The following is a 26,714-nucleotide window of genomic DNA, read 5'->3' on the forward strand; positions in this document are numbered from 1 at the left end:
TTGTTGGGTTAATTTGCATACTCAATCCTGATTGGCTGGTGGGCATCATGAAGGTATGGTCAATTTGCATCTTTCTCTTTTGTTAGTGTAGATACCTACTAAAATGAAAAATATATATCCCCTTTGATCTAGTATATACATTCCTGGAAATAGTGATTATCACAATGGAAGCATAAGTATTTGAGGATGGATAATGCATGATGTCCATTCCAGCATTTTATAAAGTGGCAAATAAAAGTAAAATAAATATCACAACACTAGAAACAAACTGAATGTCCACTAACAGGGCACTGGCAAAATACTCTATGATACAGCCAAACTATGAAATATTATATAGTCATTAAAATAAATGAATAAGAGAGATTATTGTTTGATAAAAGCAATGTTCCATAGAATCTGAATAATGTGCCATTTTGGGGGTACAGTATAAAACCCCTTAGATTTGTGTGCATGTGATATCATATGTGCACACTCAAAATATAATAATCACTTTGAATAGGGTGAAAAATATGACAGTAGTTTTTTTAAGTCAGATTAAGTAAAAAGTCAAGGGAAGAAGGTAGGGAAAGCAAAATGGAAAATAAAACTTGTCTAAGAAAAATAGGAGAGAGTTATGTATGAGATCTTACTCATGCACTTGTGTAAAATAATATATTTGTGTGGTCATATTTATAAAGGAATAAAATATTTCTTAAAAGAACCAAATTGAGATTATACACACACACATAAATACATACACACAGACATAGTAAAGAGGACAAAGTTTAGCATATAGTTTACCACTGAACAAATGATGATGATTGCATTTCTTACAACCCAACTACAGGATGCCAAAATAGCCAAATCAGTGCCTCTATTGTCACATGAAGAATTCCCAAATGAAAAGTAGATCATGGTACTTTCTTGTTCTTGAGTAATTAATCTCCTCAGAGAGTACTATATTTCCTTCCCTAATAAATTCTAGAAATATTCTACTTTGTATAATTAAAATGAAAATATTATAGCATATATCTGCATATGGAAGACAAATTTATATGAATGCCCCATAATTTGAAATATTCATATTAACTACAGCATACTGAACTAGGGAAGATTTGCATGGGATACTCTTGAAACTTAGCTACCTAATGAAAAACATCTGCATTGCAGAAATAAGTAGACAGAGAATAGCTTACAATGGCAGTATCACCTTGATACTCCTATACCCAAGAAAGTCAGTCTATCTTTTTAACCAGCTTTCAGGACTTTCATTCATCTGCTTTTCTGTAGAAAGTTACTGTAATGTCCATTTATGTGCCACTTCTATGTAAAATCCATATGATACCACACTAACATTTAATGTATTGAATAGCTCAATAATATCCTCTACTTTAAATTTTGTGTGGAATTCAACTATGGACTTGTATCTTGATCTTTTATCCTTATTCAAACGATTCTACATTTTTTTCTGTATCATTTATTTGGTTTAAGCCAAGTGACCAATATTTTTTATAGTTTGGATACAAAAATAAATTTAATTAGCCATTGAACCTGCAAATAAGTGTATGTGGGGATTAATTGGAAGTGATTTGATCATTACACCGAAGGGTAGCCTTTTGTTTTCAACTGAATTTCCCAGATAGTTTAATATTTTCAAGTTATTAATCAAATTTAGAAAATTGACATGAATTATGAGGAATATATTTTAGCATTGAGTGAGAGAAAGGTGAAGCCATCTAACTGAAGGAAAAAACAAGTTGGAAGGACAGATCAGAGTGAAATTTAGTCCAGTAAGGGTTCAGAGTCTGAGGGAATGAAAGCTTTAACTACAATGAGTCTCAGCTACTTAGTGAAAATATCTAGAGGAGGATAACCAGTTTCTCTCAGGTCACTGCTCTAAGGATCTTATGGAACAAAATGGCAGGATCCTGGAGGCAGCCCAAAGAAAATTCAACCAAAGCATCTGGCTGGTGTGGTTCACTGGTTGAGCATCGACCTGTGAACCAGGAAGTCATGGTTTGATTCCTGGTCAGGGCACAGGCCCAGGTTGTGGGCTCTATCCCCAGTGGGGGCGTGCAGGAGGCCGCAATCAATGATTATCTCTCATCATTGATGTTTCTATCTCTCTCTCCCTCTCCCTTCCTCTCTGAAATCAATAAAAATATATTTTAAATAAGAAAATTCAACCAAAGGGATCAGTGAGCCAAAGATAGTAAATAAGAAGAGAAACCTAAGTTACTCCTCAACCTTCAACTTTGCTCTGACAGTTTCATCCCCATTGTATAGCACTTAATCTGAAGTTGCTTATTTGTTTTATTGTGATATTTTCTGCTTTTAAAGTATCCCTTGATACTTATTTTTTAGTTAACCTTTTCATTTTGATATAATTATAAATTCTCATATAGTTGTAAGCAATAATACAGAGATCCTGTGTACCCTTAACCAAGCTTTACCAGATGGTAGCATACTCTATATAGTATGACATTATCATATACATCAACATTGATACAGTACACCCGTGGGATTCATATTTTTCCAGTTTTACTTGTACATGTGTGTGTATATATGTGTGTTTTTAGTTCTACACATTATCACATATTTATGTTTGTGTTTCATCCATGAGAGTCAAGAGGCAGTACACATCCATCACCACAAGGATCCCTTCTGCTGCCCTTTTTTTTTAAACCCTCACCCAAGGGCATGTTTTTTTTTATTACTGGAGAGAGAGAGAGAGAGAGAGAGAGAGAGAGAGAGAGAGAGAGAGAGAGAGAGAGAGAGAGAGAGACATAAATCAGTTACCTCTAATGTGCGCCCCTACTGGAAATTGAACCTACAGCGTTTTGGTACATGGATGATGCTCCAACCAACTGAGCCACCGGGCTTGGCCCTCCTGCTGCCCATTTATAAACACATCCATCTACCCCACCCACCCCACTCCAGTCCCTAACCTCTGGCAACTGTTCCTCTCCATTCCTCTAATTTTGTCATTTCAAAAACTGTTATATAATATAAGTAGAACCATACTATATGGGACCCTTTGAGGTTGGCTTTGTTTGTTCTATCAGCATAATTTCCAGGAGATTCATCCAAGTTGCTGTATATATGAACAGTTCATTCCTTTTCATTACAAAGTAATATTCCATGGTATGGATGTACCACAATTTGTTTAACCATTCACCTTTGAAGGGCATCTGGATCGTTCCCAGTTTTGCCTGTTACAAATAAAGCTACTGTGGATATTTACGTATAAGGTTTTTTATAAAAATCAGTTTCCATTGCTTTGGGATAAATGCCTAAGAGTTCAATAGCTGGACTGTATGATGAACACATGCTCAGCTTTGTAAGAAATGGCCAAATGTTTTCCAGAGTAGCTGTACCATTTATGTTTCTACCAGAAATGTATGAGTGATCTAGTTTCTCTGCATCCTCATCCGCATTTGATGTTCTCACTATTTTTTATTTTTAGCCATTAATGTAAGTGTGTGATGCTAGTTCACTGTGGTTATATTTTGCATTTCCCCAATGGTTAGTAATGTTGACTATCTTTTCATGTGCTCATTTGTCTGATGCTTATATTTAACCTGACCGTGACTAAGAATGTTAAAAGCATGGAGAGGAGATAAGATTTGTCTTGAAAAATGAAGCCCTGCCAGATTGTGATTCCCAAATCCAGTCCTGAATGGAGAAAAGAGAGCTGGCCATTAGCTCCATTGTTTATTAGAATTCTAATGTGTTTCTAAAGCAAGGGCATTTTAGTCAAATATAGTCAACCCTAATTATAATAGCATTCTTCTGAGCTACATAAAAGACATGAAATTTCTTTTTTTTAAAATATATTTTATTGATTTTTCACAGAGAGGAAGGGAAGGGGATAGAGAGTTAGAAACATCGATGAGAGAGAAACATCGATCAGCTGCCTCTTGCATACCCCCGACTGGGGATGTGCCCGCAACCAAGGTACATGCCCTTGGTCAGAATCGAACCCGGGACCCTTCAGCCCGCAGGGTGACGCTCTATCCACTGAGCCAAACCGGTCAGGGCGAAATTTCTTTTTTGTTTCAATTATGTATTAGGAATCACATCTTAATTTTAGACATTCTTTATGAGTTATCATTGTTATAAATTTTATTTGGAGATACTCTGATTAGCCTCTTTAATTTGTAATAATCTATCAATATACTAAAAGTACATTCATTTCCTATCTCTTTGCAAATGTGTAATTTGTCTGTTATAGAAATGGGGAACTTGTCTGTTACAGAAAGTGCATTTACAAATGCATTGTTTCATTTTTAGATTATTTTTAAAAAGCGGTTATGCTGCTTAGGTTCTGAACATAGCTAGTGCAATTACCTCCTCATATTGTTTTCTTTCCAAATAGACATTTTGTCTCCTTTCTTCAAATATTTTCCCTTTTTCTTTAACAGGTTGATTTAGTGAATATTGGAAGCTCTGACATAGTAGATGGAAATCACAAATTGACTCTTGGTTTGATTTGGAATATAATCCTCCACTGGCAGGTAAGAATTCTGATGAATCTCTCCTTTTTGGGTAACATGTTGCTGATTCTCGCTTTCATTTTTTCCCCCTTGACCTGCAAAACAAAAACGTGTACATCTCTAACAATGCAAAGCCCATTTCCATAGTGCTGCCTTTTAAGTTAGCACAACTTAGTTCATTTGAGATGTGAAGGAACAGCAGATTATAAAACAGATTCTAGCACATATGCAGGAATATTTTTCTAAATGTTATCTCACTGGGTAGAGATGAGGCAAAAAAGACAAGTAAGAAAAATATTTTTCACAAATACAAGTCTTCTATGACTTACCTTTAAGTGAACCTACATAGTTTTGGAAAACGAAAGGTATTTTTCCTGTTAATCAGTACTAAATCAATGAGACTTTGGGAATCTTATGTATTCTCAATGTAAATTAACACCAATAAAAGAGTAGTGGGATATAATCATCTGTATGAGTATATGTGTTATACTTAAAAACTGACTTTATAATCTGATTTGGAAATGGCATTTTTTCTGAACTACTTCAGCATAGAGTTTTCTGAATGTCTATATATATTGGACCTCTGCAAAACAAACAATGTCATTTGGTTTAGTGGAAAGAGTACAGTTTCTTTTCAGACTAACATGAACTTAAATTCAACTCCACCATTTACCATCTTAATGACATTGAATTCAATGCCATCCCTTTCTGAGCCATAATTCCCTCACTGTCAAAATAGAAAAAAAATAAGAATGAACATCTATTTCATGTCAGGATTAAATGAGAGAATATCCATAAAGCACTCAGTACAGTGCACCATTTTCATTAGAGTTATATCACATGAATAATTATGATTGCTTAGAGTTTTCTACTCATATTTTAAGAACTTGAAAGATAATTGTCTGCTTTTTTTACTAACAGAGATTAGTTTTTTAATAAAAAGATTTAAAAAATGCTTTTATTGATTTTAGAGAGAGAGGAAGGGAGAGGGAGAGAGGCATAGAAACATCAATGAGAGAGAAATATCAATACTGATTGGCTGCTTCCTGCACGACCCCTCTCCCCCTTACTGGGGATAGAGCGGCAACCAGGGCATGTGCCCTGACCAGGAATCGAACCAGTGAGCTCTTAGTGCATGGTTTGACACTCAACCACTGAGCAATAACGGCTAAGCTAAAACAGCTTTTTTTGAGATGTAATTTATTTGTTATAAATTTACCTGTTCTAAGTATAAAATTCAAAGTATACCAGACTGGTTTAGTTATGTTGTTCAAGGCTTCTCAAACTATTGTGAGGATGGAATAGTAGCTCCGCCCTCCCAATCCATAAAAGACTTTAGGATATTTACAGAGTTGTACACCATCACAACGATGTAATTTTAGCACATTGCCACCACCCTAAAAATAAATCCCATGTTCATTTACAGTTATTCCCCACTCTCATCCCCCAGCCCTTGGCCACCATTAATCTATTTTCTGTTTCTATATGTCTGTATTTTGGGGCATTTCATATCAATGGAATCATATAATACGTGTTCTTTGATATCTGGCTCCTTTCATTGAGCATAATCTTTGAGGTGTATCCCTATTGTAGCAGGTATCACTATTTCATTTAGTAGGGTTGACTTTTTTTATGGAAGCATCCAAATCCTCAGAGGGAAGGAGGATGGGTTGACTTTTAATTTGAATTGTAGGTTGGTCCTGCTCAGGGTCAGACAGTATGTAGACTAGAGGTATACATACTCAACTTGGCAGCCATATTGTTCTTCCATTTGATCCCCATCCCCATGTCTTTTTATTCTAAGCACTCTGAACAGGCTCAGTCCTATTTCACAGTGATCTGGGAAGTGAAAGAGAATAACCATAGTGGCTGCCAATAGAGAATAACTCATACATACCTCAAATGAGCCAAAGGTTACCAATTTTGAGCCTTTTTCCTATAGTGATGGTATCAAATAAAACCAGCAAAGCAACATCGGGCTCCTCACCCAACTGATTTGCTTCTGTTTCTCAGTATTACTCAAACTACCTTGAGAAAAGAACAGTTTTCTCCCCTTTTCCATTGTATGCAAAGAACAATGAAACTGAAGTGTTACCAACATGAAATAAAGACTCACAAAGCACAAGCCTATATTTTTATCATTAAATTGAACAGATATAAACAGACTTTGTCAAATTGCAAACAGAAATTTCTAATGGACTATCAATTGCTTTATTTATTTGATGGCCTGGTAACAAATGGTTCCTGGAGGGACCCCAGCTTGTAGAAAACACTTTGGGTTGCACAGAGGTTGGTCGTGACAAAGCCAGCAGGAAAACTTAGCACTGAACAGGACCTTCAAAGGGGATTTTAATTGTATTTATCATCAAAACTGTCTCTGATATGTCCTCACCATATCAGAGACAGTTTTGATGATATAGAGTTTCAAAACTAGCCTGTTGTATATTTTCTTCATATTTGCTTCTGAGCTTGCTCATTTTTTATTAGCATGTGTGTGTGTGTGTGGGGGGGGGGAGCTTTCACATCCAGGAATACCAAAAGTAATGCTTCTGCAGTCTTTCCTTGTCTGAGACCTCTCTGTTGTTTTCCATTTATGTCCTTGAATTACTATATCTTTGTGACTACAAGTACCTAGACTCTTTCCAGCTTCTGTCTTCTTATCTTATCTTTCTCTTCTATCACACTGCCCTGTTCTCCTAAAACTACAAATACACTAAAATTCCTCCTCCTCAGTACTTCTTATCATAACCCAATGAATCCCAAAAGATGTTTTCACCAAGCGTACGTATTTGCCTTCTTATTAAATAGTCAAAAAAGCCCTTGGATTTCTGCAAAGATTAAAGGACATTCTGGCCAACCTAATGTACTTTCCGTATTTATCAGACTAAGAATGGCATTAAAAGATGGAAAATGTGAATCTTTTGTTCCAGTGCCACATATTATATTATTAATAGTGCTGTGTTTAGAGGCCTTCTCTTTGAACTTGTAAAAACTCAGAAATGTCAACCCTGTTTCCCCTGCCATTGTTTTTCCAGTTTCTACTTAACACTGTTAGGCTGGAAAATCATACCTATAGTGAAGAGTATGCATCTTTGAACATCATTGTTAAGTAGACGATGTGTGTTTGGGATCTTTTTCTTTCTTCTTTTTTTAAGTGTAAACCATCCTTTTATGGTGTTCAGCTCAGTTGTGGTAACCAGCTGGAGATGAAAACATACCCTAACAGGTGTGCTAGCAGAGGTCAGGCCGAAGCTTTGCTGGCTAACTCAAAGGAAACAATTCCAGGGCTATTTCACACTAAAATGTTTATCTGATTTATTCTTTGTATAGCATACAAGAGGAAGGTGGTTTTCGCAATGCTAAAAGCCCTTACTGTGAATTCCTGCCTATGTATACCTAGTGGGAAGTAGACTTTGAGCTAATCAGCTTAATTAAGGCATGCCTTTAGGGCCAACACCTGTAGAAGGGAGAGGGTAACTGGAGTGAGAACAAGAGCCATAGTGCACACCCAACAGCAGCCTTATTCAACCCCATGGGGACTTTGGAGCTTGAATGAGCCTTTAGAGTTGTCTCAAATGGGCCTGAAATTAATGACCATTTCCTTTCATCAGTCACTAGATGTGGGTGACCCTAGGAAGGACATAGCCATAGGTGAGGTGACTGCAACCCAGTCCCTAAGGGGACTGACAGCTGAAGGCTGCCTGGTGACAAATGGAGAACAAGCCCTTCCTAGAAGGAGAATCTTGGTGGTGCCTCTCAATGCCTATCACATCTTCTTTGCCCTGTTAATTCCCAGTTACTTTTTGAAATCATTGCTCAAAGACATTTCAATTTTTCCCTTTTAAAAACAGATGTATAGCTGTATGCATACACACATTTGTTTACATTGATTCTTTCTTTCTTAGAACAGTAAGCCCTGATTCTGGTAAATATTTCTGCTAAAAGACTCACCTTAGGACCAGCCCAGTGTCTGACTGAAGGTTGATCCTTAATAAAAATTTCTTGGTAATTGTCTTTCATATAGGAAAGGAAGACTGATGATTTCCTGTTGCACTTTATTTTTTTCTCAGCAACATTTGCACCCAAGTAAAAGCAATACCAAAGAGGCTGAGGTTGATAACAGAATTAGTGACATAATGATGCAAAAGGAGTTTTGGATTGAATACTGGGTTGTCCTTTAACATTACGGGCATGGAGGGCAGTCTGGCCAAGCATTTTGTAAATGAATCCCATTCATCATGGAAGGGTTGCTGGATCAGTGCAAATTCATCACTACCACTGAGCCATTATCTACTGATTCTGACCCGGTTCAGCAGAGGACACTAGGTACACATCCAGCAATCACTGTACATGGAGGTTGTGTACTTTATGACTTTAATGATGAGAAAAATTATGTATCTTTCATAACTATTTGACCTAATTTTCACTGAGTAACTGGCTAAATTAGCAGCTCAGGAAGGAATTAAGAAAACTGGATAATCTTCCCCTAACTAATTTAGCTACCAAGGGATGGTGACAAGTAAAAGCAAAGATTTCACATCATTACCACGTTTACAAAACATCATCTCAAATCCTTTCAAGTATTTTAAAGTTAGATTTAATATCCTAAATTTTGCACTAAATCTGTTATGAAAAGATGACTAACATTGTAGATGTTAAAATATGTATTTCCCGTAAGGGCATTTGTTAACTTCTGCATGGATGAAGAAGCAAAATAAAATATCATATTTAGAATACACAATAAATATTCATCATACGATCAAACGGTGGTGGTACAGAGACCTCACACTAACCAAAAGGAAAGCCCTGGTTGGTAAAACCTAATCACATTTACTTCTATACTTCCTTCATGAATATAATAAGGGGCCTGACTTATATAAAGAAGTAGTATAGTAATTATTTCCATAATAGAATATGTAGACGGTTTGTTCTATAATGAGGTGTCACTGCTTTCTTGGAACCTAGAAAAAAATGTTTAGAGTGGATTTCGGCATCAGATTAGTAAGAAGAATGAAACTGAAATACAATAACCTGCAGAATGGCATTTGCTTTGTACAAAGCCTAGAAGAAAATGTTCAGAAAATACTAAACAATACACCAAGACTCTGGCTTTTTTCTCCTTTGGTCGAGTCTTGGTTTCCACTTCTGTTCTGGGGGGGGGGGGGGGGGATAGGAAGCAAGGCCCAGCCGGCAGCTGCTGCTTCGCCTGAGTAGGGTTCCCAGATTTTGACACAGAGCCACCTGGATCCTCCTGTCTGCGGGCTGTGCATCCCGGGCTGTGTGTCCTGTCTAGTTCGCCCTCATCACGCCACAAGTGACATCGGGTCTGGCGTTCATTTCCTTCGTTTTCCACCCGGCATTCTCAGTAGCCACCTTCCTCCTGGCCGCTAGTGTTCCTGCCCGTCCTCTACTTCCCGTTTGCTGAGCCAATAAGCTGAATGACACGTGGCACGTGGCGGGGCTTGTGCTTACCCATGGTGGACCTCTGGCGCCATGGCATCCCTCATGTCTTTCGCCATCTCCATCGCATAAAATCCTTGGACTGGGCTTCCCAGGCAGCCAGGGCATTAGACTTCTTTGCTGCCACATGTACTTACAATGGACTTCTACCTGCTTTTGAACATCGCGGCTTAATTCCTCCAACGAGGGGACTCCGCAGGCGAGACCATAGCTGACGAGGTGGTAGGAAAGTATTAGGACTGGCGGTAAGGAGCCACAGGCGATCTCTTGCACTTTGCGGCCAGGTGATCTCTTGTGCTGAGAAGGAGGCCATGGCTTCCCAGAGAGCAGCAGCTGCTGTTGCTGAGTAGCCTGTCTCCTCACAGCCCCAAGGTGATTTTCCTGAACCCAGCACACAAGACAGTGCCCCTCGGCCTGGCATTAATCTAACCACCCTACACGTGAGGGCATCTTGAATGTTCTGCACCATCTTTTCATGTTTGCCCCACAGACCGTAAGCCCTTAAGCTTCTGCTGAAAACAAGCACTAGGGAACAAAGCAGGTAGAGCCTGAGGGAGTGGGGGTGGGGAGGGAGGACATGTAAGACAGAAACCACCACAGGGCCAACATGCCAGGCCCCACTGTTTTTTCTGGGTCTCCATTTGGTGCCTCGGTTAGTGCCAGGCACTTTGTTGACAATCATCCTTCCGAAGTTCTTTTGTTCAGGGGACACCAGCTCCCTTTTCATTCTAGGCAGGGAGAAAATGGATCTTTGCCCTCCCATTTAGGAGAGAGTGGGTCTCAGTGCCCCTAACTGGCTCTTCACACCCTTGGAGACGATGTTTTTGGTGACATGACTATTCTGGTCCTAAGACTGTTTCATAGAAAAGCTCTTAGACTTGCTTATCAGGTCCAAAATATCAAAGGTACCAAATAATGAAACAACAGTGACAGTGTCCAGGGTAGCCAACCAGGCCCACCCAAACCTTCTCTTTCCCTGGGGCCTCCCCCAGCAGGTGGGAGGTCTTCCAGCCCTGGACAGTGTGCTTCTAGACACCAGAGCAGGTCTCCTAATAAACCACTTCCTGAGAAGTGAGATGTGCCATCTATGTTCACCTAAATACCTATGCTGTGTATGTATCCTCAATGGGGTTTTGTAACTGTATGTTTTTTATACCAAAGCTTCCTAAATGGCATTCCCTGCAGCCTGAGAGGCCTCACAAATGAGCCAGAGTTCTGGACACATGCTTTGGGTGGGCATTTTGTAACCTTTCCACTCTCATAAGTGAATTTCTTAGGCTGAAAAAAAGGCATAAAGGTTTAAACCAGACTGACCACCACAAACAAATCACCACAAAACAAAAAAACAAGGTAACAGAGCCACAGCATTTAGAGATAAATATTCTTTTCTTTTGTTGATTTTTTTGTTCTTTATTTTACACTAGAGCTGCGGTTTTGGTTCTCAACCTGTGGGTTGTGACCATCGGAAAATACATATAGCATATCAGATATTTACATTATGATTCATAACAGTAGCAACATTACAGTTATGAAGTAGCAACAAAAATAGTTTTATGGTTGGGGGTCCCACAACATGAGGAACTGTATTAAAGGGTCGCAGCATTAGGAAGGTTGAGAGCCACTGAACTAGAGGCCTGGTGCATGAAATTTGTGCACAGGGAGGGTCCCTAGTCCTGGATGGCGATCAGGGCTGATCAGGTTCTCCGCCTCCTGCCTCCTCCTTCCCTTGCTCCCTCAGTGCCCCACCGCCACCGCTGGTCACCTGCCATGTTCTCCGCCGCCCCCTGGTGGTCAGTGCACATCATAGCGAGTGATCGAACTTCGGTCTCCCAATCAAACTCCTGAGGGGACAATTTGCATATTAGCCTTTTATTACATAGGATAGGCCAAGTCATTTCTATCTTTTTTCCACTTTGGTCAGTAAACATAATTTGCATTATTTTAAGTTATAGTATAAACCTAGGGGATTTAATCTTCTATAGTTTGTCCTTTGATTCTTACAATAACCTTGTATGTATAGTTAAAGAAACAGAGGTCTAAAATGGTTAAGTTGCCCAATTAACATAATTCATTAATAGCAAAGGCAAAATTTAAATCTAGGCTTTTAAAAAAGTAAGCCCAACCTGGCTGGTGTGCTCAGTGGTTGAGCATCGACCTATGAACCAGGAGGTCACGGTTCAGTTCGATTCCCGGTCAGGGCAGTTGCTGGGGGGGGGGGGGTTGTGGGCCCTATCCCCAGTGTGGGACATGTAGGAGGCAGCCAATTAATGATTTTCTCTCATCATTGATATTATTTCTCTCTCCCTCTCCCTTCCTCTCTGAAATCAACTTTAAAAAAAAGTAAGACCAATCTTTTAGCCACTGTGCTATTCTACTTATCCTAGAACCACTAATATATCTTAAGTCCCTGGTTAACAAGTCTAATGTTTTATACATTCCCTTCTCTAGCATATCTACTGAAAGTTAGAAGATGATCCGTTCTAAAAATTAAAAATTAATAGTTTAACATGGCAGAATCCAGAATTGATGTTAGCCATACTCAACCAATGGTATATCATAGATACTAACCAATCATAAGAGACTCCTAATTAGAATGAACTGGTAGAATCTATTATTTCTTATTACTAATTGACCCTAAAATTCCCATTATTTTTTTAAATATATTTTTATTGGTTTCAGAGAGGAAGGGAGAGGGGGAGAGTGATAGAAACATCAATGATGAGAGAGAATCATTGATCGGCTGCCTCCTGCACACCCCCTACTAGGGATCGAGACCACAGCCCAGGTATGTGCCCTTGACCAGAATCAAACCCAGGACACTTCATTCCGCAGGCCAACACACTGTCCACTGAACCAAACCAGCTAGGGCAAGTTCCCGTTATTTATTACTGAAGATAAGGATATTCAAATATAAGTTTGTGTGATTCTTGTTCAGGGAATGCATTTTCTCATGAAAATTTCATTCCACACATAGGTCAAAAATGTAATGAAAAATATCATGGCTGGATTGCAACAAACCAACAGTGAAAAGATTCTCCTGAGCTGGGTCCGACAATCAACTCGTAATTATCCACAGGTTAATGTCATTAACTTCACCACCAGCTGGTCTGATGGTCTGGCTTTGAACGCTCTCATCCACAGTCATAGGTAAGGAGACTGCTGAGCCATTGAATAATTTTTATAAGTATTGGGTTAGAGATTGATATTTTTTTCTCCAGTGTGGTTCCAGATCATTCCCCACTATGCAATGTGTTATGTGTGTTGACCATGTTTATCTAACCATGCACTGGAATGCACCGAATAAGAATATTTATTGTTTTTTTTTATGTGATATATAATTTACCTGTTGATTAAATGACCAGAGCACGAATATGGTTATGGTGGAGGAGAGGATCAACATATTTGAAATAAGAAATCTGCCAGAAAACCAAGGTTATTTTTTGACTTTGCTAAGAATGCAGTTTGTCTTTCTATACAAATAATATGTTAGTATGAGTTCAAACTATAGAGCTAAAAATGGTTCCATATCTCATGTGAGTGGCTGTAGTAAAATTAATTATCATCATCAAATTAATAATTATAAAAAGAAACATTTTGCTTATCCCTACACACTTAGATAGCAAATACCATAAGGCCCTGTATATTTTTTATATTTCGGAGTTAAAAGAGACTCTGAGCAGCTTAGCAATCAAAGAAGGCAAAGAGCAGACCACAGTTAATTTTATGACTCAGGGCTCAGAATACCAAAAGAAATAATTGCTCTGGAACAGCAAAGCAATTGCTATTAAACAAGAGAGAGAGTTCTTCTGTGAATCTTCATACAAAGTATAGAAAGAGACTTGACTTGGGTGGTGCATACACAATGCAACATGCAGATGATTTATTATAGAAAAATAATAATTCAGTGTAATTTAGTGAACCAAATGTCCTTAACTCTATTCCACACAATAGTATACATTCTAAGATAAAAAATACTTGTTTGAATTTTCTTGTATAAAGGAGCTCAGTAAATGAATGAAAAACAGTTCAAGAAAAAGCAAACCAACATGGCAAATACACATATAATGCATTCATATATTATTATATAATATTGAAATATATATTACCTGTATAATACATTTACTCTAAGGAATATCTACTTTGGTTTTCTTATTATCTATCTGTTTTACCAAACCCAATCTCCAGGGTCAAAACATTACTTTATTAACTGTGTTTGAAATGTCACTGGACTCTACCTTCCCTAATTTTCAATATAGCTTATCTTTCTTCTCCTGTGTCAGTCTTGCTTCTAGAAAAGTCCAGAGTATGAATTTTCTTCAAGGTAAAGCTCAATCCAAAGAGCAAAGGCTCTCTAAATAGTCATCTTTGTTGGGTGTCTCGCTCTAGCTGGGTTTAATTAACCCCATTCAGGTTGAGTTTTCAGGTGAAGGATTCAGCAACCTGATTTTCCAGAGGAGGCAGGCTCCCACTCACTGGGTATGTTAAGCAATGTTAACACCTTTGTTTTTCATAAATATAACACAATGAAAAATTTTCCACAGCTTCAGTGCAGCCTTACAAGAAGGGATAGAGATGTTCATTCTGCATAAGTCAGCACTCATTTATGCAGCCACATGCTCCCAGTAAGGGCCTGAACATATTGATCTTGTACACATTTGCAGATGAATAGAAATAGCAAGGATCAGGTCATGCAGTGCTTGTTGGCTCTTTAATATTTTCTTTTCAAGTGGAAGACTTCAATCCTTCATACACTACATTTGTTCATATTATACTTCATGAATTCTGAATATGTTTGTAAATAATACAGTAAACATATTCAGATTGCCCGCTGTGTCAGTCTCTGACCCACTCTTTCTCTGGCAAAATATCTTCATTTATATATTCTCTCCTGTCATGTTGAATGAGTCAACCACAACTACCTTTTTATGCAAAGCTTTTCAAGAGCTTTCTCACAGTTGATAATATCTTTCATGAATCATCTCCTTTTTGTCTCTGACAGATGTTCATATTGTTTAAGAAAAAAATGGTTGAACTTTTTGTTCTAAGGTTATTGCCATTGGTATACTTAGAAATGTCATGAGGTGTCCTGATTTCAACAATTGAGTGACTAAGCTCTATAGGACAAAGGTATACACTTAATATAAAACATTAGGGATGAATAAAGAGCTTTGTGGTTAGAATATTTGTGGGTTTATAGCTATTTAAGGATACATTTTATCTTAATATGTAAGAAATTAAAAGTATTATATTAAAACACAAAGTCCAGGACAGTGTCATTAAAAGGAAGCCACATTTTACTTTTATGGGAAAAAAACAAATGATAGTTGATTAGAAATATGCTCAAAATATGCAGATTAGTTGCTATAAATTAAAGTTGCAATTAAGTTTTCTTCCTAATAGCTTATTTTAATTTGTTACCATAGAATAAACACAGCATATGTTTTTTTAAAAAAATTCTTTTTTGTTTAAAGTATTACATATGTTTCCTTTTTCTTCCATTGACCTCTCCCTGGCCATCCCCATCCCCCAGGACATACCCTTACCCCCTTAGTGTCTGTGGCCATTGGTTATGCTTATATGCATGCATACAAGTCCTTTGGTTGATCTCTTACCCCCCTCCCCTGCCTTCCCTCTGAAGTTTGACAGTCTGTTCAATGCTTCTCTGTCTTTGGAACTATTTTTGTTCATCAGTTTATGTTGTTGATTATATTCCACAAATGAGTGAAATCATGTGATATTTTTCTTTCTCTGACTGGCTTATTTCACTTAGCATAATGCTCTCCAGGTCCATCCATGCTGAGGCGAATGGTAATAGTTCTTTATTTTTTACAGCAGTGTATTATTCTGTTGCATAGATGTACCACAGTTCTTTTTTTAAAAAATATATATTTTATTGATTTTTTTACAGAGAGGAAGGGAGAGGGATAGAGAGTTAGAAACATCGATGAGAGAGAAACATCAATCAGATGCTTCCTGCACAACCCCCACTGGGGATGTGCCCGCAACCAAGGTACATGCCCTTGACCAGAATTGAACGTGGGACCTTTCATTCCGCAGGCCGACACTCTATCCACTGAGCCAAACCAGTTAGGGCTGTACCACAGTTCTTTAATCCAGTCATCTGCTGATGGGCACTTAGGCTGTTTCCAAATCTTAGCTATTGTAAATTGTGCTGCTATGAACATAGAGGTGCATATGTCCTTTCTGATTTCTTGGGATATATTCCTAGAAGTGGGATTACTGGGTCAAATGGGAGTTCCATTTTTAAATTTTTTTAGGAAACTCGATACTGTTTTCCACAGTGGCTGCACCAGTCTGCAGTCCCAACAGCAGTGCACGAGGGTTACATATGTTTGGAAATAATCCACATCCTCACAAGCACTTGTCATTTGTTGATTTTTTGATGATAGCCATTCTTACAGGTGTGAGATCATATATCATTGTCGTTTTGATTTGTATCTTTCAGATGTTTTCGTATGTCTCTTGGCCTTCTGTCTGTCCACTTTCAAAAAGTGTCTATTAAGTCCATTGCCCATTTTTTGACTGGATTGTTTATCTTCCTTTTGTTAAGATGTATGAGTTCCCTATAAATTTTGGAGATTAGGCCCTTATTGGATATAGCATTGGCACAATATGCTCTCCCATGCAGTAGGCTGTCTTTTTGTTATGTTGATGGTTTCTTTTGCTGTGCAGAAGCATTTTATTTTGATGTTGTCCCATTTGTTTATTTTCTCCTTAGTTTACATTGTCCCAGGAGCCATATCAGTAAAGCAATTGCTACAACATAATGTCGTATATTTTGCTTCCTGTGGATTCTTCTAAGATTTTTATGGTTTTCTGTTTTACGTTTAAGTACTTTATCCATTTTGAGTTTATTTTTTATGTATGGTATAAGTTGGTCGTCTAGATTCATTTTTTCCCATGTATCTGTCCAATTTTCCCAACACCATTTATTGAAGAGACTATCTTGACTCCATTGTATGCTCTTGCCTTTTTTGTCAAATATTAATTGAGTATAATGGCTTGGGTCGATTTCTGGGTTCTCTGTTCTGTTCCATTGGTCTATGTGTCTGTTCTTGCACCAGTACCAGACAGTTTTGAGAAACATGGCTTGGTAATATAGCTTGATATCTGGTATTGTGATCCCTCCAACTTTATTCTTCTTTCTTAGGATTGCTGTGGCTGTCCAGGTTCTTTTTTAATTCCAGATGAATTTTTGGAGAGTTTGTTCTAGATCTTTGAAAAATGCCGTTGGCATTTTAATGAGCGTTGCATTGAAACTGTAGATTGCTTTGGGTAATATGGGCATCTTAATGATGTTGATTCTACTGATTCATGGACACAGTATGTTCTTCTTCCATTTGTTTGTCTTCATCTATCTCTTTTTTTCAATGTCCTGTTGTTTTTTGAGTACAGGTCTTTTATCTTCTAGTTAAGTTTATTTCTAGGTATCTTAATTTTTTTGGTGCAAAGGTAAATGGGATTTTTTTTTTTTTTGCTTCTCTTTCTGTGAGTTCTTTATTGGTATATAAAAAGGCCATAGATTTCTGGGTGTTGATTTTGTATCCTGCTACATTGCCAAATTTATTTATTAGGTCTAGTAGTTTTTTGATGGAGTCTTTGGGGGTTTTGTATGTATAGTATCATGTCATCTGCAAATAAGGAGAGTTTTACTTCTTTTCCAATTTGGATGCCTTTTATTTCTTCTTCTCTGATTACTATGTCTAGCACTTCCAGTACTATGTCGAACACGAGTAGTGAAAGTGGGCATCCCTGTCTTGTTCCTGTTCTTAGGGGAAATGGTTTTAGTTTTTGCCCATTGAGTATGATGTTGGCTGTAGGTTTGTCATATAAGGCTTTTATTATGTTGAGCTATGATCCCTCTATTCCCACTTTGCTGAGAGTTTTTATCAAGAAAGGGTGTTATGTTTTGTCAAATGCTTTTTCTGCATCAATTGATATGATTATGTGATTTTTATCTCTCAGTTTGTTTATGTGATGTATGACGTTTATTGATTTGCAGATGTTGTACCATCCTTGCATCCCTGGAATAAATCCCACTTGGTCATGGTGTATAATCTTTCCAATGTAATGCTGGATCTGATTTGCTAGAATTTTGTTGAGGATTTTAGCATCTATGTTCATCAGAGATATTGGCCTGTAATTCTCTTTCTTTGCAGTGTCTTTATCTGGTTTTGGGATTAGGGTAATGCTGGCTTCATAAAGAGAGCTTGGAAGTGTTCCTTCCTCTTGAATTTTTTTGAATAGTCTGAGAAGGAAAGGTTTTAGTTTTTCTTTAATGTTTCGTAAAACTCCCCTGTGAAGCTCTCTGGCCCAGAGCTTTTGTTTGATGGAAGTTTTTTGATTACTGCTTCAATTTCCTCCATAGTTATCGGCCTATTCAGATTTTTTGATTCTTCCTTATTGAGTTTTGGAAGGTCATATTTTTCTAAGAATTTGTCCATTTCTTCTAGATTGACCAGTTTGTTGGAATAGAGTTTTTCATAGTATTTTTTTTACAATTCTTTTTATTTCTGTAGGGTCTGTTTTTATTTTGCCTCTGTCATTTCTGATTGTGTTTATTTGGGTCCTCTCTCTTTGCTTCTTGGGGAGCGTGGCTAGAGGTTCATCAATCTTGTTTATCCTTTCAAAGAACCAGCTCTTCGTTTTGTTGATCTTTCGTATTGTTTCTTTGGTCTCTATGTCATTTATTTCCGCTCTGATATTTATTATTTTCTTCCTTCTGCTCACTCTATGCTTTTCTTATTGCTCTCTAATTCTTTAAGTTGTAGAGTTTGATAATTTATTACCAGTTTTTCTTGTTTTTTTGAGGTATGCCTGTAGTGCTATGAACTTCTCTCTCAGGACTTCTTTCACTATGTCCCATAGATTTTGGATTGTTGTGTTTTCATTGTCATTTGTTTCCAGGATGTTTTTTTTTTCTTCTTTGATATATCTGGTAAACCAATGATCTATAATAATAAAAGCGTAATATGCAAATTGACCAAATGACCGAACAGCAGAATGACCATCTAGACAACCTTCCAGATGACCACTCTGTGACATCCACTGGCACCAGGCCAGCCAAGGTGGGTGCGATGCAATTGGTTAGGGGCCAGCCATCTCTCCATGATCGCCCTGCAGAGGGAGGCCTAGGCCACTGGCTGGCGGGGCAATCGATTAATTGGGGGGCTCCATGATCACCCCAAAGAGGGAGGCCCAGGCTACATTGAGGCATCACTGCAGTGGGTAGACGGGGCCTCCCTCTGCGAGGGCGATCCATCCCTGAGCCCCGGCCAGGTGGGCAGGGCCTACCTCTTTGGGGTTATCGATGGCAAAGCTCTCAGAGTGTGAGAGGGCACAGGCCAGGCTGAGGGACCAACCACTCCCTCCTGAGTGCATGAATTTTGTGCACTGGGCCTCTAGTTTAATAATATGCTATTTAGCCTCCAAGTGTTTGAATTTATTTGATTGGTTTTATTATAGTTTATTTCTAATATTATGCCATTGTGATCTGAGAAGATGCTTGATATGTTTTAAATCTTGAATTTGAAGAGATTTTGCCTGTGTCCCAGTATGTGGTCTATCTTTGAAAATGTCCCATGTGCACTAGAGAAGAATGTATATTCTGTAGCTTTGGGGTGAAATGTTATGAAGATGTTGATTAAGTCTATCTGATCTAGTGGGTCATTTAGGGTTGCTATTTCTTTGCTGATTTTTTGTCTAGAGGATTTATCCGGTGATGTAAATGGGGTATTAAAGTCCCCTACTATGATTACATTGTTGTCATTCTCTCCCTTGATATCTTCCAGAAGTTTTTTTATGTATTTCAGTGCTCTTGCATTGGGTGCATATACTAGTATGTTTACCAGAGTTGTATCCACTTGTCGTATTGATCCCTTTAGTATTATGAAGTGGCCTTCCTTATCTCTTGTTATGGCCTTCACTTTGAGGTCTATTTTGTGAGATATTGCTGCCCCAGCCTTTTTTTCATTTCCATTTGCCTTAAAAATATTTTTCTATCCCTTCACTTTCAGTCTTGTGTGAGTCCCTTTTCCTGAAGTGGGTCTCTTATAGACAGCATATATATGGGTCATGTATTCTTATCCATCCAACCACTCTGTCTTTTGATTGGAGCATTTAGTGCATTTACACAGCACATGGTTTTAAAAGTAAGTCAGACAACAACATCGATGGACCTCGAGGATATTACGCTAAATGAAATAAGTCGGACAGAGAAAGACAAATACCATATGATTTCACTTATGTGTGGAATCTAAAGAATAAGAAAAATGAATAAACAAAATAGACATAGACTCAGAGATACAGAGAACAGACTGATGGTTGCCAGATGGGAAGGGGGTGGTTAGAGGGATGGGTAAAAAGGTGAAGGTATTACTATTTTGTAACTACCAATTTGTGCACAAATTGGTAGTTACAAAATAGTCATGGGGATGTGAAATATAGCATAAGGAAGATAGTCAATAATATTGTAATAACTATGAATGGTACCAGGTGGGTACTAGATTTATTGGGGGGATCACTTTTTAAAAAATAATTATTAATTGATTGACTTTCAGAGGGATAGGAAGGGAGAGAAAGAAAGAGAGAGAAAAAAAGAAACATTGCTTTGTTTTTTCACTTATTTATGCACTCATTGGTTGATTCTTCTATGTGCCCTGACCTGGGATTGAGTCCACAACCTTGGCTTATGTGGACAATGCTCTAACCAACTGAGCTAATCAGCAAGGGCTTGATCACTGTTTAAATTCTATAAATGCCTAACCATTATGCATACAAGTGAAACTAATATAAAATAATATTGAATGTCAACTGTAATTGAAAAATTAAAAAATAAAAAAATAAAAGAACAATCCCATAAAATAAAATATATACAGGAAAAAAAGTAAGTCAGATGTGTGTAAAGGAAAAAATCAAGCAAAATGTGTATTCATGACCCTAACCCTACCCCCATCACACTCCACTTCCTAGAAGTGGTCCCCCGCTTCTTTTATTCTTTCTGATAGTCATAATTATGTATTTTTATTTCCTGATTAGTTGATTTCTGAAAGTATATGGATTGCCTCCTTAATACAAAGCTGCAAAACAATAGTAATTTTATGTTCTTATTTTTATTTTCTTTCCAATTGTAATTTTAGATTATAATAAAAAGCATTTATTCAAGCAAAAGGAGCTCTAATCCTGGAGACACAGATTCAGGTAGCAACCTAAATTGTGCTCCACTGAGACAAAGAGGAGGCTACCTTATATGGCACAAGTTTCCCCACAGCTTCTCAATTTGGTCTATTTTATGTAAATGACAAATACAAATCACGCAGTTCTCTTTGGACAGGGCAGGTCTCAGTCCTTGGTAGAAAGACAAAACCAGGGTTTCCCTGTAGTGTTGAATATGGTGAAACAAGTGGGCCATACTAGGGAAGCTGAGAGTTCAGTCTGAGAAGCCCCTGTCAGTAATTGTCTGCTAGACTCATTATTTATAAAATTTGGGCTTTAGGTTGACCATGGGGAGTCCATTTCAGCAGATAGATTCCTTCTTGGGGTTCATATCAGATTAATCTTTCTTCTCTGGGTCTACAAAGCCCAAAAATATTACCGCTCATCCCTATCTATTTCCTAGTTTGATTACCATTTTAAAATAATTTGATTACTATTTAAAAATAATACTATTTTTAAATAATTACATTATTCTTATAATTGTTGCCTGTATTACTTAAAATTATAGCGGTGCACCTTTTTTCAAGTTTAGACAACGTCTGTTGACTATCTCTTATGAAGAATGAGGAAATTTTCACACTATACTTACTTTCTCCTCTTTTCTCCTCTCCACCTTCCATTTTTTAAAATTATATTATCCCTAGAGGCCTGGTGCATGAAATTCTTGCATGGGTAGGGTCCCTAGGCCTGGCCAGCGATCAGGTCTAATCTGTGAGGCAACCAGTGGGGGATCGGGGCCCCCGCTTGCACCTGCCTTGGGCTGATGCCACCTGATTGCGGGCCCTGCCCCCTGCCATCACCGCTGTTCACTGTCTTTGGGGTGACGGGTGGGGTGATTGGGACCCCCACTTGCACCCGCCTTTGCCTGGTGCTGCCTGCTCATCTGCTCCACCATCCCGCCGCAGTACCACTCTCATTGGGGCCCATTAGGGCTGGAGGTGCCTCCACTGCTGCCTGCTGCCAGGGCCGTGTCACTGACACCCGCCATGTTCCGCGCCACCCCTTGGTGGTCAGCGCATGTCTAACTCCCGGTTGGTCAAACTCCTGCCTGTGGGGACAATTTACATATTAGCCTTTTATTATATAGGACTAGAGGCCCGGTGCACGAAATTCATGCGGGGGGAGGGATCCCTCGGGGCATGTCCGACTGCCGGTTTAGGCCTGATCCCACAATCTGGGACTGCTGGCTCCCAACCACTCACCTGCCTGCCTTCCTGATTGCCCCTAACTGCCCCCACTCCTGGTCTGGTCACCCCCAACAGCACCCCCAACAGCCTGGTTGCCCCCAACTTCCCACCCCACCAACCTGGTTACCCCTAACTGCCTCCCCCACTGGCTTGGTCACCCCCAAATGCCCCCCGCCAGTCTGGTTGCCCCTCATTGTCCCCACCCTGCCAGCCTGGTCACCCCCAACTGCCCCCCCTGCCAGCCTGGTGGTCCCATGCAGCCTGCTGTTCACTCGCCACCCTGCAGGACTGTTCCCCCCACGCAGTCTGCTGTTCAGTCATTTGTTCACCCCTCAGTGCTCCCCTGCCAGTCTGGTCACCCCACACAGTCTGTTTGGTTGTCCGTTCGGTTGTTTTGGTTGCAACGGTCACTTAGGCATATATATATATTTTTTTTCTTTTCTTGCATCAGCAATGTTTCTAACATTTATATCTGTTCTGTAAGTATAGGTATTCTTGGCTTGAGTTTATAAGTTGAAAATTTGTTGTTGTTTTATAAATATAACTAACCATAGAACAAAGTAATGGAATTTAATGTTTTTAAGGAATTATTATTTTGTGGGCTGTCTTCTAAGTAAAATATCCCATATATTTTTCATTACATAGATACAGTGATTAGCCCCATTTTACAAATTGGAAAACTAAGGCATATAGAAGTTATGTGATTTCCCTAAGACCATTGGCTAATATGTGGTGGAATTAGGATTTGATTTATAGATGACATTGCTTATCTACTAGTCTATGTTGTATAATTCAATATGTTTCCTCAAAATACTGGTAATTCTTAGTTAAATTTCCCTTACTTATGAATTATGGTCTAGGTTAGCATGGGCAGGCATGTGGCTTTCCTTTAAAATTGGTTAGTTTTACAATTCTTCATATATTTGAAAATCATAGTTATGTAAAATGTTAATTACTGATGAGTTCTAATGGTTTAAAAAAATTGATTGGAGTAAGTTTAATTCTAGAAGAGACCTCAAAGGCCATTTCATATAATTCCTTCTTTTTCAAATGAAAATACATCTACACGAAGGAATACCATGCTGCTGTAAAAAAGAAGGAACTCTTACCATTTGCAACGGCATGGATGGAACTGGAGAGCATTATGCTAAGTGAAATAAGCCAGTCAATGAAGGAAAAATACCACATGATCTCACTCATTCATGGATAATAGAGACCATTATAAACTTTTGAACAATAATAGATACAGAGGCAGAGATGCCTCAAACAGATTGTCAAACTGCAGCGGGAAGGCCAGGGAGAGTTGGAGGGCAGGAGGTAGGGGTAAGAGATCAACCGAAGGACTTGTATGCATGCATATAAGCATAACCAATGGACATAAGACACTGGGGGGTAGGGGAGGCCAGGGGATTGTCAAGGGCGGGGGGAAAAAAAGGGACACATATGTAATACCCTTTGTAATACTTTAAGCAATAAAACAATAAAAAAAGGAAAAAGGCCACCAACAACCTGTGTGGCCCTGGGTGAGTTTCTACTATCACTGGCAAAAAAAAAAATACTGAAGTTTAAATAGATTACATGACTTAGATAAGTTCTTGCTTAGATGTTTAGTTAGTGCCCAAGGAGAAGGGGGTGGGGATGAAAAGAAGAGAGTTAGAATACAGAAACAATTTTATTCTTTCCTATCATACTCATTTAATCTTGTTTACTCTACTGTAGGAGATAAAACTACTTTCCCACACTCACCCACCTATATTCTTTTTCACCTCCATTACTGAGAAATGAAAAAATGAAGATGGGCAGAGGTTGCATAGTGAAGTTCAAGTTTCCCCAAATAGTCTAGAATTTAAATTTTATTTCTTATAGTCTTTCCACTATTGGAGGCAGCTCCGAATTTATACATATTTTAGATTCTAAAAAATTGTTAGCTGTTTTGTGTAACTTGGAATAATTAGGGTATTTAAGGGAGAGTAGATTTCCTAAGAAGTGCACAAAATTCTGGTGAGTTAATCAGGCTAGGAACAATTATAAAAAAGGAAATGAGAGTCAAATGAGAAATAAAATTGGATCTTTCTTTTGAATTATGGTTTTAGAAAATAAGAAGGAAGCCCATCCTTGTATCTTCTTCCCTTGCAGAGCATGAGTTCTTAATCAGGAGTCTACGGACAGACCCATATATCTTAAAATTCTATGCAAATTCTGTTTAAAGATATGGACAGGTATTTGTCTGGGTAGACATGTCATAGCACTAAACACATTCTCAAAGGTAACTATGATCCAAAAAAGGTGAAGGACCACTTACCTTATGGTTTCCAATGTTGTTGGAGTAAATTGTAATTTCTTAATAGGCAAGGCCTTTGCGTACTCATCCCAGTCCCTCCTCCTAACCATATCTCGCACCACTTGATACTAGAAATCTCCCAGTGAAGCCAAGCCTATGAGTTTTTGAGTGACTGAGCACATTGTGCATTTTTCTTCCCTAAGAACTTTGTTTCTTTAATATCCACACAACCTAGAATTCATTTTCAAATACTATTCTTAACTATAAACAATTTGCCATTTGAGACTCCCTTAAGCTTAAAAAAGCGCTCTTGACCTTGTCAGATGTTAAAAAGCCTTATATCTTATCTGTAGTTTTCAAATTTAGAATTTGTTTAACTTACTGTAATGTATGCATTTTTCCTAAGTATATGTAAAATCCTTATAGGATAAGAACTGCTTCATACGCTAGGTGTTTTCTCTATTATCAAGTAAAATGATACTGATATAGTATGTTCTCATCCATTTTCTGGTGTGGTCAATAAGTGTTTATCGAACCTTTACTATGTGTCAGGCTGGGTTTCTAGAAGTGAACAAAACTGGCAAAAAATAATATTCTGTATTCTATATTCCCCTGGGGGAGATAGATAAAGGAGATTAATTAAAATACATAAAATGTTAAATAGTAGTAAGTGCTAATGAGAAAAATGCAGAACCGTTAATAGGAAAAGGAAATGAGTGTTTGTAAGCTTGATTTGGGAGCGAGCAATTTTAGATGTGGGAGGGCAAGGAAGGAGTCACCAACAATGTGATTTTGGAGTAAAGACTCAAAATATGTGGAGTGAACCATGTTGATGTATGGGGAAAGAGAACTCCAGGTGGAGGTAACAGCAAATGCAGGAAACTAGCCTGTTTGAGGAATATGAGGAGAGAGGCAAGAAATAAAATCAAGGGTCTTATGGTGAGCAAGTCTTGTTAAATCAGTAAATTTTACTCCCCAATAGCAGGTATTTGAGAATAATATTATGATGAACAATTTTAACAGATCACTCTGGCAGCTCTGCTAAGAATATATTAAGAAGCACAAGGGTGGGAGTTGGGCAGCCAAGGCTATTGCAATAATCCATGCAAAATAAAATGGTGGTTTTGGATTAAGGTGATAGTAGCAAGATAATGAGGAGTGATCAAATTCTGGAGATATTTCCAGCTAAGTGTTGTATGAGAGTGAAAGAGTCCTCAATATTCACTCTAAGGTTTCTTGTCTGAGCATACTACAAGTTTGAACTTGTCATTGGTTGTTGAGGAAGGGAGGACTTCAAGAGAAGTAGGTGGTTTTGCGGAGGAGTGTGATGGGGATGGATATCAGAAGCTCAATTTTGGATGTTTGAGTCTTATGCTAACTCTAAGTGCAGATAATGAGTAAGCAGATGACCTGAGAGTCTGGAATTCAGCAAAGAGGGCTGGACTAGGTTTATATAATTAGAAGTTACAGCAAATGACTGGTATTCAAATCCATGAGATTGGATTTGATTAACACATTATTGTTTCCTGGATAAGGTAGAATAAATTCATCTTAATTTCTCTCAGGATTTTTAATTAAAATTGTGCCTTTTTTAAGTGAAAAAGCTTATTGAGGGATATCGAAGAGTAACAATTTTAAGGACTATGGGCATGGGTTGTCAATTAAAAACCAGAATTGAAGTGAATTTTATGAAGCATTCTAAATTGATTTCTATTTGTCTTGGTGTGTCTGTTTTAGGCCAGACCTGTTTGATTGGAATAGTGTGGTTTGCCAGCAGTCAGCCGCACAAAGACTGGAACATGCATTCAACATCGCAAAACATCAATTAGGCATAGAGAAACTACTGGATCCTGAAGGTTGGTATATTTCTGGACTACTGCTGTTTTCAATATCATTTAATGTTTATTGCCATAGACTTAACATTTCCACAAACTAGGCCCAAAGTAGAAACTATGCATCGTATGTTTTTCTGTAGTCCAGATGTATTTAAAAAGTTCTGTATTCTTGCAATATATCATGAATTGTTCTGTGTGATTTTAGTTCTCAAAATACCAATATCTAAAACTAAAGTGTAAA

The 26,714-nt window shown here is 38.1% G+C and overlaps 1 protein-coding gene across 1 annotated transcript in view; it reads left to right on the forward strand.

Moving 5' to 3' along the window:
- DMD (dystrophin) overlaps positions 1–26,714 on the forward strand; it is a 1,824,373-nt gene that overhangs the window by 22,092 nt on the left and 1,775,567 nt on the right. The window contains exons 3-5 of the mRNA XM_036304100.1: positions 4,404–4,496; positions 12,910–13,082; positions 26,376–26,494. Coding sequence (XP_036159993.1) covers positions 12,922–13,082; positions 26,376–26,494 — 280 coding nt within the window. The 5' untranslated portion in view covers positions 4,404–4,496; positions 12,910–12,921. The remainder of the gene's footprint in view (positions 1–4,403; positions 4,497–12,909; positions 13,083–26,375; positions 26,495–26,714) is intronic.

This window comes from Myotis myotis, unplaced genomic scaffold (genome assembly GCF_014108235.1).
Source record: "Myotis myotis isolate mMyoMyo1 unplaced genomic scaffold, mMyoMyo1.p scaffold_m19_p_4, whole genome shotgun sequence".
In the NCBI taxonomy this organism is placed as follows: Eukaryota; Metazoa; Chordata; class Mammalia; order Chiroptera; family Vespertilionidae; genus Myotis; species Myotis myotis.